Below are 18,707 nucleotides of genomic sequence, written 5' to 3'. Positions count from 1 at the left end.
CAAGTGTGAACTTGGGTAAAAGTCACTTCCTCTTTTTGCCTCTCCCTCTTCTTTCTATAAAATGATCATTAGATAATCTCTAAGGTTCCTTCTGGTTTTAAATTTCTCCCTACTGGAAGCCACCGTGGATTCTGGTTTTCTGAGGCTTCCAAGGACTCATTAGTGTCATTAACAATCACAGGAGTGATTAGTGTTGAGCATGGTCCACAGTTGCCGATTTGTTGATTCATGCAGAATTAAAAATGATTATGACCCTTTAGCAAAGCTTATTCTTTTCTTTTTTTTAAAGGAGTGTTATAGTTCTTAGGTTTTTGTTGTTGTTCTGATTAAGCTAATGAAGCTAAACTGGGTCACACTGAGGTTCCTTGTTGCTGGATCCCTGAGGCTGTTGTATCAGTGTTCCTAGGCTACATTAAGGTAAGCTCTGTTCAGACGAATCAGAATGTAAAATGAGTTTGTGTGTCAAGCGCAGGGTTGCTTTGCAGGGTGAACCTTACTGAGTTGCAGAAACTTGAGGGACCTTCATTTCTGAAGGTGAAATACATGCTACATCAGGCACAGTGGGTCTGATTTCGTTCATCAAATCCTACTGCCTGACTTTACAGGTGAAAAAATGGAGGCCAGGAGATGTTGTTGAGTGACCTGCTCATACTCACACAGTGTGGAAGAATCAGCACCAAGACTATGGGATCTGCATATATGGAAAGATGCCTGGTTTCCCGCTGAGCATTTGCCAATAATCAGCAGTGTGATATGGGCAAGACATTTTTCCACACTGGTTAAAGTGAATTCAAAGGATAAACTGTGAAACTTATTAGGTTCCTCAATTATCTGGTAGACCAAAATTGACAAACAACTTCCTGGCAAAAAAATAGGACATAATTAGACATAAAAATCAAGATATGACTCTACTAATTTTGTCATTTTTATCAATTTCTGAAGAAGATCTACATCTTAATATGTCTTCACATTAGTGATGTTTAATGTCCTTTGCAATTTTTTTCCTCTTAGCAAGATTTAGCCAAAGAATGTAATGCCCTTTAATAAGTACCATTGTTGAACAGAAATGAAGCTGAGAAAGCCTGACTGAGCGCTAAGAACCTCAGCAGTCATTAATAGGTCTACAAGCTTAACAAGCATTAGTAGGCGCTAAATATAATATTTATTAATTCTTTTCTGGATTGAAGAAGCCTCCACGGATAGAAGCTTACTATCCTCAGAGCAACCTCTGTTGTACATGTTTTATTAATTAACCTAGTTCTCTTTATATAGAAGTAATATAGAAACATAGCAAAACCACAGAGTTAAAAACTATATAAAATAAATACTAGAAGTCTCCATTTTTGCCCACCCCAGTGTTACTCCCCAAAGACGACCACTTTTCAACAATTTTGTTATTATTTTTCTGCTAATTACCAAAATAAAGTTAGGCTTTACTTTCCCCAACTTTTAGTTTTGAAAAATTTTAAATTACAGAGACGGTGGAAGAAGTCACCTCCATTTATCAACCGTTAACAGCTTTCCGGATTCAGCTTTCTCTCACTCTACACATGTACACATTCTCCTTTCTGCTGAGCCATTGGAGGAACACTTGTAGGCATAAGGCCATTTCTCCCCAAAATACCTCAACATTCATGCCCCATGAATAAGGACATTCTCCTCCATAACTGCAATATAATTCTCCCACTCTGAAAATGTAGCCTTGATAAGATTATGCAGTAAAACATCCATATTCAAATTTCCACCATTGTCCAATAATGAATGCCCTTTTAATTTTTTTTTTTCAGTCCAGGATCCAGTCACTCATGAGATACTGCACTGTGTTGTTCCATCTCTTCAGTCTCTTTTAATATAGAACAGTCACGTCTTTCTTTCTTGTGCTAATATTTATAAAGAGTCCAGGTCAGTTGTTTTACAGAATGGCTCCCAATCTGGATTTGTTTGTTTCCTCACGATCAGATTCAGCTTGTACATTTTTGGCAGAACGTAGATGGTGTCATAACTTTCTCAAGGTAACGTATCAGCAGGCACATGATGTCAGTTTGTCCCATGATTTTTGATGTTAAGTTTGGACGTTTTATTAAGGTGTCATCTGCCAGATTCCTCTGTGGCAAAAGAATCCTTTTCTCTATGTCTTTCATGAGTAGTCTGTGGGGTGATGGGTAGAGACCACATGAGTATCCCATTCTCCAATAATCTTTTACTCAGTGGTTTTAGTATTCAATGATGAGTCTTGCCTGAATCAGTTATTACTATGAGGTGATAAAATGATTTTTCTTCTTTCTTTTTATTGAAGTATCATTGATATACAATCATATTGGTTTCAAGTATATAACGCAGTGGTTCAACAGTTACTCACCTTTTTAAATCCTCACCCTCACTAGTGCAGTTACTGTCTGTCAACATAGGAAGATGTTACAGAATCATTGGCTGTATTCTCCACGCTGTACTACCATCCCCGTGACCAACTTATATTATGATTGAGAATTTTTGTGCCCCTTTATCCTCCTCACCCTCTCCATCCACCCACCCGAATCCCTACCTTATGGTAACTAGCAGTCACTTCTCACTATGAGTCTACTGCTGTAAAATGATTTTTCTAATTCCAACATAATTCTTCTACACTTATGCACTGGCATTTTTCTTTAAAAAATTCCTTTTCTTTTTTTCTCTTGTTTAATTTTTAAATATCAGATTGAAACACATGCATTCTTTAAAAATTATTCAACATATTATAACCTATTCCTGTCATCATTTATTTCAATACTCAAATGATTCCAAATGTGGCCTGTGGGACCACCATCAAGCTGGCTCCCGTCTCTGTCACATGTTCACCACTATTCATGTTTGAGTACTTCCTCACTTTCTGGCACAAGATGTTCTGGGCTCATCTAGTACTATCCCTGCCCCAGTCCAGGTATCCGCTGTTTCCCTCAGGAGCTTTCCATTATAATTTAAAATAATGTAAACTACAGAAAATTCCCTTCCTTTTACCTCTTCCCCCTTTTCCACTTCCCAAATCTGTTAGCTATATTTTTTGTCATGTCAGGATTTATAGCTTTACATTTTGATCTGTACTTATGGGTTGTTCCTACAAATTAAAAACCAATAAGTGAGATGTATTTTATGATTGTAGATGATTCATTTAGAAACAAATATGCGTTGAGTCTCAAGTTTTAGTGTAGATACAAATCTCCTAAGGGGCCTGTTAAAGATTCACTTTCCTCAGCCCCACCCCTAGAAGTTCTGAATCAATAAATGTAAGGGTTTTGGATGATTCTGAAACATTGTAAAGTGGTATTGGGTGCATAAAAAAGGAAATATAATCCATGTCATTAAAATATGACAACTTGATTGAGAAACATTCAAGTGTCAACCCTAAAGAATTATTTTATTTTCTGTCTGGCTGTATTCCATTCTTCTGGATCTCACTAAACCCAAGTTATTTCTTGTATCTTCTATCAGTCTCTTTTTGGGATTCTCTAACATTTTTACACTTTCTAGAGTAACTTTTTTCATATCAGATGTGGTGGCAGAATTTCTGAGGTGTTTGGCAAAAACAGCTTCATTTTGCAAAAATGGCTTCATACTTAGTGCACAGTTTGGTTTGATAAATGAAACAGCTACTGTCAGAATTGTATTTTTGAGGCAAGATGCTTTTCCCCTCTGAATTCTTTTAGGTTTTTTCCTTTATTCTTTGGATTCTGAAATTTCATCATGATGTGCCTTAGTATAGTTATTCTTTTCATTAACTCTGCTTGGCACTTGGTGGGTTCCTTTAATCTGAAGATTTTCATCTTTTTTTTCAGCCTGAAATAATGTTGTTCTAGTTTATCTTTTACTATTTCTTCCTTCTAATTTGCTGTCTTCTTTCCTAATACTCATTTGAGACAAATGTTGGACATACTAGATCTATTCTCTATGTCTCTGAACATTTCTCCATATTTCCCATCTTGTTGTCTTTTTGTTCTGTTCTGGGAGACTTCTTTATTTTTGCAGCTTACAACTGTGTAAGTGGGTTGGGTGCAGTGTTAGTCTAGATAAAATAGAGTTTTCCTCGAGCATGGCGTACCATGGTGCATTTCACTTCTAGATGGAGCTGTACTTTTCTGCCCTCTGTCCCTCATGGAAGGCCTGGGTTACCTCTGCTCTGCTTCTTGCAGGGGCCCCTGCTGCCCTCTCAGGAAGCTTCCCTGGGCAGGTTGTTCTCTTCTTCACAGAGTTATTCCCACTAAGGCTTTGCCTCAAATCCACAGCTGTATCCTCTGGCCAGTGTTAAGTCAAAGCTGCATCCCACTGGCTCTGCTGTGCCTGATGTGGCACTCTGTGAATGATCTTGTCACATGCCCCGTCCCCACTCCTCCATCCCTACCCCCACGAAAACTTCTACTCTTCCTAATGGTCAAAGCAGAGCTTGGTGCTTTAGGGTATGGCATATCAGAGCCCTGGAGTCAGGCTCCCTGAGGTTAAATCCTGTCTCTGCTACATGTTAACTGTGAGTTTCAATTAATCTCATCTGTAAAAATGAATATTATAATAGTATGGTGACTGGTATAGTAAGTGCTCAGTTATTATGAGTGACTTTGGAGACAATGAATTCTGATATTCTTGAGCTGTTTTTATCTGCCTTTTTCTATCAGTTGGTCCTTTTATTTTAATGTTTATCAAAATAACATGTATATTATTTTTAAAAGTAAATAGTTCATAAGTCTTATAAAAACCACCATCCCCTGCCTCAGCCTGTCCCACACTTAAGCCCCACTTTCTAGAAGCTACCAATTTCAACCCTTATTATTTGCACCATATTTCCAAAAAAAATCATTATAATGCTATTTCACAGCTTAGCCCTTTAAAGTATCTACTGACTGCCTCCTATAAAAGAGGAAGGTTTAATACTCATACTTTTATCCATCCTCCATCCTTCTCTCTGTTGAGATAAGATAAAAATTTATTTTTCACATTGTTATGACATGTAAATATTATGCACAGCTCAAAGCTGAGCTGTAGTATACTGTGATGAACATTCCTTTATTTATACACATTTGTGTTTTTGTTCTGGGATTAATAATCACTTTGTCCTTTATTCATATAATTTTCCTACTATGTATCTATCATAAATCCATCCCCAAACTTTCATCTCAAAGAGTGGCACTGAGTAGGTTACATACATTGCCTGATGTAGGGGTTTCAAGTTTTTCTTGGAGACATCTCTCCTGGAGCCCTCTGCTCCCCTGCAGATGTCTCTGTTCCAACCGTGGCTGGCTGCTCTCTAGTCGTGCTGCATGCTGTCACCCTTGGGCTTCCCTGGGAATTCCATCCACCTCTCTCCTATGTTAGAAGCTCTGTGGTGGGTGGAAAACTCTGGGTGTAAAAGAAGATGTCTTTGAGTCCCTGCCTTTCAGCACTGAGCACATCCCTGTCTCTCCCAGTATCAGTCATGTTCTTGCCAATTCAACACAAAGGGATTCACTGGAATCCGAGAGTGACTCAGAATGAATGGGAGGCTGGAATGGCAGGAGGGAAAGGGGCTCCAGGGGTAGGAACAGTCTGCCCAGGATGCCTGCACTGTGTTGCTGCCCATGCGCATATCTTGGCATTTCTCACTGGGGATTCAAAGTGCTGGGCAGCAGCGCCGATTAGCCAAGCCCAGGCTCAAGGAGGCTGGGGTTGGGGCAGCGGGGATTTTCTCCCTTCAGTTTTGCTGGTGGGAGATGGTGTATCACACCCACTGATGCCCTAATACTGCTACCACAGTCATTCTTTTCAAACAGGAGGGAGGCATTTGGACAGCCTAAAGAAATGCAAATGTCCACTACCCTACACTCTCTGAATCTCAGCTTCCCCATGTATATAATAATAATAATAATAACAGTATCAGTCTACAGAAGGTATTCAACTTGGGGATTAAATGAGATAACAGGAAAATAAAACAGTACTCGGCTCATGACTGATTTGCTATTAATTTTGGTTTGATTTGGGTTAGAGGGATGAAAATATTCTTTGTGGCTGAAGTGACAGAAACCAAGACTTGGAGGCTAGAAAACCTCCTGAAAGGGAATTGCTGGGGGTGCCCGAGGTCCCTTTGCACGCAGGGGGAGCAGCAGGGTCCCGTCTCGGGGCAGAGGCCACTGTAGTCGGCTGGACCTGGCTCCCTGTGCCCTTGTTTCCCTGGATGTAGATGCTCGTAACTGGGGCGGGGCCCGGGCTCCGCGGAGATGGAGCCAGCCTGCAGGCCAGGGAGGACGGTGCAGGGCCCCCGTGGGAAGGCCAGCTCGCGCGGAGGGCAGGGAAAGGGCGGGCGTGGAGGCAGCTGCCCACAGAGTGGCCAGTCTGGCCCTGAAGCTTCTCTTCAGAGGATGACGGGGAGGAAATGCTGTCCTCTCCATCCTTCCCTCATGGATCCACCAAGATTCTCTGGCAGGTCCAACCACATCACCAGCTAGGGGTGGGGAAGGATGACCGGAGTCACTCAGAGGACCCACTGACACACACGGGGAGGTGCAATCATCTCTTCAGCTCCGCGGACATGGTTCTGACATCTAGGGAGAGTTCTCTCCCCCGAGGAGCCTCCCTGCCCCCAGGCACCCAGGACCATCCCTCCCACATACGGGCCCCCTCGGGACTCTGCTCAGCCTCTGGACTGGCCCCAGAACATGGGATTCTGAACATTTCACCCCAGGATCCCTCCTCTGCTTGGCTTTGAGCTCCTGAAGGGCAGGGCTGGGCTTCACTCCTCTCATGGCCCAACCCAGGGTCTGGGCACCAGAAAATGTTTGCAAGTCAATGAGGCTGGAATTGAGTTGAGCTTTGGATAAATGAAGGGGAAAGGTAGAATGTTCCAGAGACAGTGGCAGGAACAACATGGCTGGAGAGATATGGCACAAGTAACAGACTATCTCAAGAGAAGAAAATCTGTTTTGGGAGGGAAAGTGACATTCATGCCAGTGCTTCTCAAATATTTTGTCTGGTGTAATTATTCCCACTTTACAGATGAGGCGATTGCGGTCAGAGAGGGGGAAGTGACTTGCTCAGAAAGTAGCTGAACAGGAATGTAAATAGACCTGGCTGGTTCCTGAGTCTAGAAAAGTAAACAGGTGGAACTGGTAGCCTGAACGGTGGGCGTAGTTTGGGGGTCCTGGTCGAGCACCCAGTGCCTACGTCACCAACCTCTGTCCTGAAAGAAGGTGACAGCATATGCCTGGGTCATGATCCCACAGTGTGAGCCCCGTGCCGCTCAGGTGTGGGAGTTGAAGAGGTAACTAGCAGGTGGTTTCATGCCTCAGCCCTCTGGGCACACAGCTGCTCCCACCTAAGGTGCCCTCCCTCCCTCCCCCCACCTCTCACTCTCCTCGCCTTCTTCTTTCAAGTTTGAGGCAAGCTGCTGCTTCTCCCAAGCCCCTTTCTGGTGCCTGCAGGAGGAGACCTGAGGCTCGTGGGCACTCAGCCTGTACTTAACCCCATCAGCAGCGAGCCCTAGGAGGTGCCCTTGAATGTGTGCAGGATGAATGGGTGTGCACACATGCCCAGAAATCCCCATCCTTAGGGCTCCCAGGGAAAGGGAAGGCCTCCCATGCCCCATCTCTGTCTTCTTTCCTCCCTGTCCCCATCCCACCCCTGTGATGGGGTCATGGCCTTGCTGAGTCCAGCAAGGCTAGAGGCTGAAGCAGCTGCCTCTGGCCGCAGGAGAGAGGAAGCAGGAAGGGCTTCCAGACCTGCTCCACTTTCCTGCCCCTGCCTGGCTGGGGGTGGGAGAGCAGAAGGCACAGGGCAGGGTGGGCAGAGTTGGGAAGGGCAGAGAAGTCAGGCCACCAGGTCACCTTTGGGAGGAGGAAGAGGCTTCCTGCCTGCTGTCCGCCCAGCTGGGGAGGAGCCACCTGTGCCCTCCCCTAGTCTGCCCTGAGAGCCTGAGAAAGGAGTAAGCACTGGGCCCACTGTTAAGAAGCCTGTGTTCCAGACCGCATTTGACACTTGCTTAGAACCTGCTCTGGGCCAAGGGTGGGGTGGGGTGGGTGGGGAGCAAGGATGGCTAAGATCTATTTCCTTCTCTAGGGGAGCTCACACCAGATATTTAAGGAATAATTAAAAACAGCTAGTACTCATTGAGCACTTTATGCAAAACATGGATCTTAAGTCCTTCACACATATCCATAATTAATGGAACACTCACAACAACCTATGAGATGAATGCTGTTCTTAGCACTGTTTGACAGAGGGGGATACTGAGGCACCGAGAGACCAAGGGGCTTGCCCCAGATCACAGAGCAAGTTGTACTCAGGCATCTGGCATCAGAGTCGGTTCTCACACTGTGACCTCCCCCAGTGCTGGCTGTCCTGGCTGACACGGGCATTGCCTCATTGTCAGCAGGTTATTCGGCTCTGTAAATTTACCAGGCCCCAAAGTGTGCTTTAGGATACATCACTGTCATTGCCCTTTGCTGCCTGCCATGGTTACATCTTTCCCCATGCTCCCTGTGGAAGCTGAGCTCCTGTGACTCACCCATCTCACAGTCTCTTAGAGCACAAAGCAAGCGCTCAGGTGTCTTGCAGTGTGGCAGGTTGATGGGGGGCATTTTTGTGTCCCCAAGTCTCTGTGACATGAACACTACAGTTCTCAACCTGTTCATTGGAAACACCTGGGGACTTCTACCCAAGACTGATGCCCAGACTCCACTCCCAGAGGTTTTGATGTAATTGGTGTGGGGCGCGGTCTGAGCACTGGGATTTTTTAACATTCCCAGGGTAATTCTGATGTGCAGCCAGGGCTGAGAACCCCTGCATTAACACCATTTTGGAAAAGTTGGAAGTTTCACTTGAGGGCAGTCAGCGGGGAGGTGGGGCAGAAAGAGCTTGGGTTTTGGAGATGGGCAGGCCAGATTCATGTCACAGCTCAGTCACTTGCAAGTCAACTTTCCCAAGCCTCAGTTACTTCATCTGCAAGAGGGAATAATAGCATCCACCTTGAAGTAAAGCCTCTGGCACTGAGATGGCACATGCTAGAAGAAACGCAATTTGTGGCAGCTATTAAAAATAATGATACATCTCTCCATCCAACATATGGTTACTAAGCGACAGGTTGTTGGGTACCCTTGGGGAACAATGGAAGACAAGATAGTTATGGTCCCTCACCTTGTGGCATTTACATTCAATTTGACAAGCTTTATTAGATTTGGGATATCAGGCACTATATGGGTATAAAGATGAACAAGACATTGTCCTGGCCTTAAAGGAGAAGACATTGTCCTGACCTTAATGGTAACTAAACTAGAGGAAGGGGAATGCTAACTAAGTACAAGCCAAGAAATGGTGGGGTTCTGGACAGAAGGCCATCTAGAGGGCAGATCATGGAAGTTTCAATCGGAAGATGTTCCTGAGAGGGCCCTTGAAGAATTTGATGGGGTTTTGTAGGAAGGATGACGGTGGTGGTAGAATGGCTTAAACAAAAAGCATGGAGGCAGGAACAGTCAATACTCCAACCTGGCAAGAATTGGATGTGCCTGTGCAAGAGGGAAGAGGATGTGCGTGCGCTGTGGGACGTGTAGGGGGAGCCTTAGCAGCCAGTGAGGCGTTTCTACTCTGTTTGGTCAGCTGTGGGAACCACGCAGGAACTGGAGCAGAGTTGCATAACTCTTAGCTCTGAAAATATGGACCTTCTCCTGACTTCCTTATGGAGTAGTGTCCTTGTTGCCACCCCCTCAGGGTGTCCCCTTCTCTGCTCACTGCTGCCCTTGGTCCCATATTCAGTGCTTGGTGCCCTGTTGCTGCTTTCAGGTGAGGGTCTGATAAACATACTCAACCTTAAGCAGAAAATGCATTTTCAGATGGTACCTCCCTGGGCAATTACATTTGGCAAACTGAGAATCTGGAGGAGGCCTGGTTCTAATCCCAACTCTTGCCTCATACCAGCTGTGTGACCTTGGGAAAGTCATTTGCCTGAGCCTCAGTTTCCTCATTTGAAAAATGACCAGCCTGGATGGGATGATTGACAATGACCCTTTCAGCCGCAATGTTCTCTAATTTGCCAAGTACCAAGTCCAAGGATGTCTGTTTTGCCTCATGCAAGGAGATGTCATTGCTACAGATTTGGTATTTATTAAGCATGAGTGGGGAAGGGATGAAGAGACTACATGTAGGTGCTCTGGCAGTGCTGGCTGAGCCCAGCCTTGGATTCATCATAGCCCAGGCACTAGCCATGTGAATGAAGAAGACTGGACATTCTGGAGAATATTCCATCCCCTAGCCATTCAAGTCATTTCCAGCCACTCAGGTCTTCCCAGTTGAAGCCCTGGACATTGTGCAGCAGAGATAAGCCATAAACACTGTGTACCATCTGAATTCCTGACCCTTAGAATTCACGAGTCTCACAAGATTGTTGTTTCATGCCACTAAGGCTGGGGGTGGTTTGCTACACAGCGACAGATAAATAGAAAATGGGGTGGGAGTAGGCATTTTGAGGTCAGTCTGAGGATGAAAGGTGCCCCTATGGTGGTGGAACCTCAGTGGGTGTCCTCCTCTGCCCACTGACTTCCGAAGCCACCTCTGGTCTCGGATATCACTCCAGGTAGCATGGTGCTCTTGGGAGAGGAGCTTCAGAGACTTCATTGTCCTGGGAAGTTGTAAAGTTTATAAACAAGGAAGCTGTGTTCGCCAGGCTGTTCCCAGGGACCGGTCAGCTGGGGGAGGAGGTGGGCAGAGTTCATCTGTAATGTCAGTACTTGTGTCAGAAAGGCTAACTGGCAGAGGGGAGGTTGCTCACAGTGGTGGAGGTCCTCTAGGCGCTCTCACACACTCTATTTCATTTCAGCCACAGACGGCTCCCTTAGGTGCTATAAGAAGGGCTGCTTGCCCCACTTTGCTGATGAAAGAGCAGCTCATATGCCATGCCCAAGGCTCTATGCTGGGAAGGGCAGAGTAGGGCTTTGAACCAAACTGCAGGACTCTGAATGGGACACTTTTTCCTCTTGGGCTGTCTTGAGGAGCCCAGAGAGTGCCTTGGAGATGGAAGCTCTGGGAAGGGGCCTCCATTTCCTTTTGCTGAAGAGTCTCTTGTCTTGAAGATGACTGACCTTGGCTGAAGCTCTGTTTCCACCTCCTTCCTCCCATGACCTCCTCCACTCTCATTCCTTTTTTTCCTCCTGGGATTTTTGGCAGAAGGGAGAGAAGAGGAATGCACTCCTAAGTCCCTTGTTAGGGGAGGCTGATGGTGATGTGAGCTCCACTCATCACCTGTGCCAGGGCTGGGGGCACAGAAGGCGAGCGAGGCCCGGCCGCTCCCACACCGGGATGGTGGTGAGAAGGGAAGTGTCCTTCCCCACCACAGCCCCCACCCTGCTGTGGGGCGCGGGTGGTGGGGTTCCCAGAAGAATCTGGGCGGCGCAGGGAGCGTTCTGGCTGGGAGAGAGGAAGCGGCCTATTCCCTAGCGCGGTTTCCTCTCTCGGTATGTGTGTGTGTGTTGGTGGGGGGGACAAGGAATACCAATTTCTGAGCGATTTCCCCAGGCTGCATCACACTTATCCGCTCATTTAAATCAATTTCCAGATAAGGCTTGGAGAAGTTAGTTGACTTGTCTCAGGCCACACAGCATGTGCGTGGCAGGGTCGCCCTCGGCCTTCATTCGCCCCCGGGCTGTCCGGAGGGGCTCCCAGCAGGGGGCGCCCCGAGCCCCGTCCCGGGCCTCCGGGAGCGTCTCCAGCCGGCGCCTGGGACGGGGCTGGCCGCTCCGCCCCCTCGGCTCCTCAGTGGCTCCGCGGGCGGGCAGGCGGCGGGCGGGCAGGGAGGAGAGCGCAGCCCCGCGGAGCGCCGCGCACCCCGCCGCGCCCACCGAGCCCACCGAGCCCACCGTTCCCGCCGCGCCCTCCGCTGCGCAGCCTCCCTGCGTGAGTAGCGCCCGTCTGCGGGCTCGACGGGCGGGACAGGGCGCACGGCCGGACTGCAGCTGCGCCCCGGGGCTGGGGCCAGAGGGAGCAGACAGCTGTGGGGCGCTCTCTCGGGCTCCCCAAACCCATTGCTTTGGTCCCTGACGCCACCCCTCGGGAGTGGCCGGCCATGGCCTTGGGCGCTGTGGCTGGCACTGGAACGCCAGGACCTGCCCGCTGCGCCCCCAGGGCGCGCCCCGAAGCCTGGCACTTTGACTTGAGGGATGATGTGGGGCGGCAGGCAGATGCCTGGCACCCAGGGAGGAGAAAGAAGACAGACTTCCATCAAGTTAGGGCCCCTTGATACCCCAGATTTCCGGGAGGAGAGGGGCCAGGCTTTCTCACCATCAGCCGCCTCGCACACCTCCTTCTCCCGTCTTGTGAGGCGAGGAGGCTGCTCTGCTTACAGCCAGCTTCCTGTGTGGCAGTGAAGAGTCAGGAGTCTCCGCTGTCAGGAGCCCTGCCCCAGGCAGAGCTGGGATGGGCATGCGGGCAGCCAGGAAGTCTGCAGCAGGCTGAGGTAGAAGGGCTAGAAAGGGCATAGAAGGGTGCTATCAACGGTTGTCCCTGACTCTAGGCCAGGCATTGTGGATGTCTCACGGCATGTGGGGATCTGACTCATCCTCACTGTAACTCTGCAAGGAGAAAATGAGATACAAAGAGGTGAGCCCTGAGGTCAGGCTGGTAGTAGTGGTAGGTTAGGGGTGCACCTGGGAAGAAAGAATGTGTGTCATCGTTGCCTGCCTCAGAGGCAAGTGGGAAGGCCCTGGGGGCAAGTGGAGAGAGCACAGCCCCCGACTTGTACTCTAGAATCAGTGGAGGGCAGCGGGGGGCTGCTGCTGTGCTTCTGTTTCCCAAGGTATTCTGTAAGGGAGAGGCCATCACGGAGGTGCACTGGTCCCTTCGCCTCTTCACAGATACTTTCAGAGTCCTGTTCTTCTCTAAATCACACATGTCTAAAGATGTGTTATTAGTACCTGAAGTGGCCCCACTGATAATTCAGCAACCTTGGGAAAGGCTTGGGCAGGAGGCTCAGGGTTGTGTCGATGTGGGTAGGTATGGCAGGTCTGGGGCAAATTTCCTGCTGGCGGGAATGAGACCTGAACTGACCCTGATGACCTCCCTAAGACCCCCCTAGTTGTTAGTTGTGGGGGTGAACAAGCAGGCTGCCCAGAAGAGCTGGACCTTCATCAGAAAGACAGAGTTTTCTTATGTCAGCTTAGGTAGGTGGCTGATCTCTGATCCCTAGCTTCCTCATCAGAGATTAGCGTGGGTCAGAGCTTTGAGTTCACGGAGGAGCTCTGTGTTGCCGGAGCCCCCTCCCTCCTGTTGGCGGCCTCCTCAGAGTCTGTGATGATTGCTCATGGAGGGGGAGTGGGTAATAAGGGGACAGTCATGCCTGCCCCTTGCAATGGTCCCACTTCATTGACTTGCGCTGGGTGAGGTGGGGAGAGGATCTCCGAGCTCAGCAGTGAGCTGGGCCCGGTGGGGGAGAGGACTTGGTAGGGTTGAGAGTTCCCTATGGGGTGATCCTCCAGCACCGGGGGCCTCCTCCTAGGTCGCCTCTTAGGAGGCCACTGATTTCCCCAACCCTGGTGCTACCAATGGAGGGTTGAGGGTACTGTCAACAGAAGCCCAGGGAAGAGCAGCTGGATAAGTGGGCAAACTGTGTGAATTTTACCAAGTCCCTTCCCCTGTCTGGACCTCAATTTCCTCCTTTTGTCAAACATGTGGGTTAGACCAGACAGCAGTGGTTTCCAGACTTTTTCCTCTCAAGAGATTGTTACACAGAACCCCTACACATAGTGTCGGCAACGTGGAACTGCTCCAGCTCCCCTTTCTCACGCTGGTGGCTCCTGAAGCAGAATCTAAAAATCCCCTAGGTGATCTTCGAGGTTCCTTTCTGTGAGGTTCTAGAGAAGCTATGTTAACCCTCCAAAGTGTTGCTTGGTATTAGCATTGGGGGCAGGAATGTGAACTCTAGAGAGCCCATTAAGAGAAATGTGGGCACTAGGATGATCCTTGGAACGTCCGGAGCAGGTGGCCTGTGACTCTGACTGGGAGTTGTAGCTGTGTCCCTGCCCTCTGCCATGTGGTTTCACGTTTTTAGGGCCAGAAAGGTGCCTGTGCCTCTGGGTCCTCCTCTGGGTCTTACTTGGGGATGATAAGTCCACCTCAGAGTTTCTCCCCTTTAGTTTCTAAACTGGTAACAATTCAAGTTCATCATGGGGACGGAGGACAGGGTTTAAGTCGTCGGTTGTTTCACCTGAAGAGGTAGCTGAGCAGCAGCCTCAAGACGGAAGGCTTAGGCACTAAACGTAAATCAACCAACGCTTAGGGAGTGTCTGCTATATACCAGCTGCCGCAAGGGGAACAGGGGTGACGAGGTCACAGTCTCTGTCTGCATGGGGCTCCAAGACAAGAGGTAGCAGAGAAGGAACTCAAATTTGTTGGGACTCTCCAGGCACTATTTGAAACATTTTATGTGTTATCTCCTATGTCCCACTAAGTAGATACTAGACTCATTTTTTTATCATGTAAAATTTGGATTACATACAAAATAAGTGTATATCCCATCTAATCACTAAGATCAAGAAACAACATTGTCAGCACCCAGAAACCCCTTGTGTCCCCTTCCAGGCATAACCACCCACCCAGGGGTAACCGCTCTTCTGACTTCAAGCACCACTAGTTTTGCCTAAGTGGAATCACACAGGATGTCGCCTTTTGTGCCTGGCTTCTTTGTTTATGGGTTCCATCCATGTTGTTGCAGGTAGCAACAGTTTATTCATTCTCATTGTTGTATAATAATGCCACTGTATGGGTATAATTCAATTTATTTATCCATCCTTCTATTGATGGCCATTTGGTTGTTTCCAATTTTTAATTATTACTCATACTGCTGCTGTGAACATTCTAACTTGAACCATTTTGGAAAGCATCTATGTGCATTTCTCTTAGGTATATCCCGAGAAACTGCCCAAACTGTCCAAAGTGGCTGTCCCAGTGTATACGCCCCCTGCAGTGTTTGAGCATTCTAGTTGCTCTGCATAGTCACAATACTAGGTGTTGTCTGGACTCATTTTCCATGTAGGGAATTTGAAGCTCAGAAGAGTTGTCCTGTGTTCAGAGTGTGCTAGTAAGTGGTAGAGCTGGGATTTGAACCCAGACCTGTATGACTATGGAATCTGTGCTTCCTCCTTCTGGGTTAGACACAGAAAGGTTATGAGCCAAAACATAAGTTTTTATCCTAAAAATGCATGAAGAGCCCTCTTTGAGAATTTAAAGGCAGAGGAAGGGGCAGATTTTAATCTGTTTTGGAGAGAAAAAGAGTCACGGAGCCTCACAGAGGTGGCAGCATTTCAGCTGGGCCTTGCAGGAAGGGAGTGGTTTTGCTAGGAAGGCTGTCCAGGTAGGCCGCTATGGAAAGGGCCCAGCTGGAGCTGAGGCACGGCAGGGGTGAGAGTTTTGGGGGAATGGAAAAGGTCTACTTTACCTATAGTCTAGGATTTGTAAAAGGAGGGGACTAAGGCTGAAAATGTGATTTGGGGCCAATCTGGTGGGCCTAGTTTGTCCTTAGGGAGCTACCCTGCCCCCCATTCCCTGGCCATCAAGGATGTGGAGCCCAAGGCAGGGGCCTGTCATTTTGCTGGGGAACTGGGCTGCTTTGCATCCAGCTCAGCTCCTGATAGTAAATAGCCCTGGCCTCTCGACAAATTGGAGGATCTTAGCCGTTCTTGGGACCACACTCAGTGTATTTGCCGATCAAATATTTTGGTGTTTTCTGCTTCCATCTAGCTGTGTGGAACGAGTAACTCCACCACCAGGACCTAACTGAACAGAAGGGTTTCTTTGGAAGGATTTTTTCAGCAAAAAGAAGGTGATAGATAGCAGTCATGCTACCCTCTGGGCTAGTCTCAGGAGACTTGCCAGGATGGGGTGGGGGTAAGGGAGTCTGGCTTCTTACTCTAGTCAAGCCAGGTTTGCCAGGAGGATCCCCAAACCTTTTCCTTAGAAAGGAATTGAATTGGTTGTCTCAGTGGCTGTGGGAAGCAGAACAATGGCCTAGGATGAGTCAAATACCGATAGTAATAATCATCCTTCTTATTTGCCCACAGTTTTGCCCTTATCACAATGGATCCTTACTTGGATGTGTGAAGTGGGTGATAGAGATGTTATCACTTGTGTTTGCAGATGAGGGGACTGAGGCCCAGGGAGGGTGCCAACCTGTGTGGGTCACATGGCTAATACACACCCAGGCTCAGGCTCATCTAGACCTGGGCTCCTAGAGCCTGTTCTTTCCAGTATTCCAAACTGGCTGGGCCTGGCCCAGTACAGAGTGAAGACCAACAGGGAGGGGGATATGTGATGGGCCCCAACAGACAGGAGGTCAGCAGCTGACTCTGAGAGTGAGGCCTGGAGCCAGGCCACCTCTGCCTGGGGGTCTTCAGGGATGTGGGTGCCTCCATGGGAGGGAGGGAGGCAGGCAGGCGGCACCTCGGTAACAGAGCTGTGGTTTGGAGGAAAGAGGGTGGTGTGCATACACCCCCTGAGAGTTAGAACGGCTCCAGCCAGTTGGCATTGATGAGACTCACCCTTATGTAATGGTGCCTCCATGAAGCCTGAGGAAGGCAGTCCTTCAGGGTTCATGTGGCCCGGGTGTGATGGCAGAAGAAAAGCTGCCAGTGCTAGCCAGAATGAGCTATGAGAGGCCTTGGCCAATGACTCCTGAAAGACATATCCGCAGGTAGCCGGTTTTACTTTTGTGATTTGCAGACTGTGTGTTGGGCCCTGCCCCTGGGGTGCTGTCCAGGGTGGCCTGGGAATGGGTGAGCTCCTGGGGGTAAGGGGGTCCCAGAGCAGCAAACAGTCTCTTCTGGTGGGGTGGTGAGCACTCCCAAGGCTCAGAGTTGTCCTGTAGCCCTTGCTGAGGTGTTCTGGGCAGGCAGCATTAGCTCCATTTTACAGTTGAAGAAACTGAGACTCTTCTGACAAGAGATGGGTCACAGAGCCAGCTGTGGACAAAAGTGGGACTAGAACCTCTGGCGCCAGCTCCCGGGGCCTACTGTAATTTGTCACACCACTGCCGCCCATCTTTCCCTTGGGGTGATTGGTGAGTGAGAGAGTTTACAAATTAGTCAGACTCTCAGTCGGCTGGCACAGCCCCTGAAGGGGCTGAGGTCACGATAATTTTTTGCCTAGTTCTACTGCATTTTTCAAAATAATTTCATGACTTGTAGTGGTTATACAGCCCTAACGCCTTTTACAGATGAAGAAGCTAAGTCTTTGCATGTTAAATGATTTACCCAAGCAAAACTGGGATTCAAACCCAGAGCTTCTGACTCAAGAACAAGTGCTCTTTTCCCTGTATCAAGCAGCCTCTTTTCTCAGGAGACCTGAATTTCAGGAGCACAAATTGCTGAAATTGGCCATGGCTCTGTTGCTCTGTACTTGTTCAGAGCAGATCTGAAGAAGTGAGGAGGGTGCTTTTTTTGTCTCCTTAACAAATCTGAATTAATATGTATCAAATAAGAGCCATGCTTCATCGGTCACAGGCGAGAAAAGGCTTGAGCAGGCCAATTCTGGAGGAACGAGGGCTGTGGGTTATTCTTAAATTATTAGCGTCTTTGCAGCCAGTTACTTTGAGACCCAGTCTCTTAGGCTGGTGATGATTTACGTGGCTGTCCTGACCTCAGGTTTCTTCCCATTTCAGGACTGTATGGTGCAGGTCTCAATGAGGAGCCCAAACATGGAGACGTTCAAGCAGCAGAAGGTGGAGGACTTTTACGACATCGGAGAGGAGCTGGGGAGGTAAGGGGCTGTGAGAGGTGGAGGCTGCTTCTCTTGGTGCGCTTGTCAGTTGATCTCGTAGGGCTTGCCACAGGACTCGTGGGAAGCTATAAAAACAATCCTGAGGTTTAATCCTGCAAACAGTCATCTCTCTGGAAATAACTTGCCAGCAGAAGGGACTAGAATTCTTGAGTTCTGTATCATCAGTATAACCCGGCTAACAATTACAGCAAATCTAATTATTCTTGTTTTATCTGTTACTTGTCTCACAAAGCCTTCGCCATGCCCTGAACTGAGACCTGAACTGTTGGTTTTATACTCCAAGTTGCACTTAGGATTCTCCATGGTTCCCAGGATTTTGTTTCATAAGCTCAGCGCCTGAATGGGAGGTGAAGTAATCCTCCTAAAAATGGATTTTCATTGAGTAACAAGCCACACAAGCCTAGTCACAAAGTTTCCTGGGACTTGAGTTACTGGATACATTTTCAGGTTTGTTAATCCCAGAGCATAGCCAGATCTCTGAGATTTGAAAGTAGCTACTATTTGGAGAAAAATGAAGATTTTTCTGAAGCTCTATTCTTGCCTTTCATTTCTGATAATTATTAATATTTAGATGGTGTTTTAATGATTGCAGAGCACCAGTCCTAAAGTTTGATTTTTACAACAATGCATAAAATCAGAATTAATTTTACTCTCCCTCCTTTTTCAATGAGGAATCTGTGGTCCAAAGAGCTTCAGCAAGTTGCCTCAAGTTGCTGAGCCAGCAAGCGACCTCCCCAAGGTCTGGCTGGTCCTATCTGGGCCTGCACACCTCTCATGCACACTCCCAGGTCCTCACCGGCACACCCAGCCCAGCCCCTTCACACACTCAGCAGAGGACAAACCTGGGGCTTTAGAGCCTCCGCAGTGCCCAAGAGGCAGAACAGCAGGCCTTTCCCCTTTATCAAGCTCATGGGTGGAATCTAATTCTCTTACTTTGTTTTATTTTTAAAGACAAAAAGCAA

General features: G+C 48.0%; 1 protein-coding gene across 2 annotated transcripts in view; it reads left to right on the top strand.

Annotated features, from left to right (window-relative positions):
* The first annotated feature begins 11,711 nt into the window (after positions 1-11,711).
* Positions 11,712-18,707, top strand: part of DAPK2 (death associated protein kinase 2) — a 110,810-nt gene continuing 103,814 nt past the window's right edge. The window contains exons 1-2 of one of the 2 annotated variants that reach the window (XM_036892072.2): positions 11,712-11,874; positions 17,627-17,724. In XM_036892072.2, the coding sequence (XP_036747967.2) occupies positions 17,633-17,724 (92 nt within the window). In that variant the 5' untranslated portion in view covers positions 11,712-11,874; positions 17,627-17,632. The remainder of the gene's footprint in view (positions 11,875-17,626; positions 17,725-18,707) is intronic. The other variant, XM_036892073.2, reaches the window with a different exon arrangement.

Source organism: Manis pentadactyla, chromosome 11, assembly GCF_030020395.1.
Source record: "Manis pentadactyla isolate mManPen7 chromosome 11, mManPen7.hap1, whole genome shotgun sequence".
In the NCBI taxonomy this organism is placed as follows: Eukaryota; Metazoa; Chordata; class Mammalia; order Pholidota; family Manidae; genus Manis; species Manis pentadactyla.
This window is presented reverse-complemented; position numbering and strand designations above follow the sequence as displayed.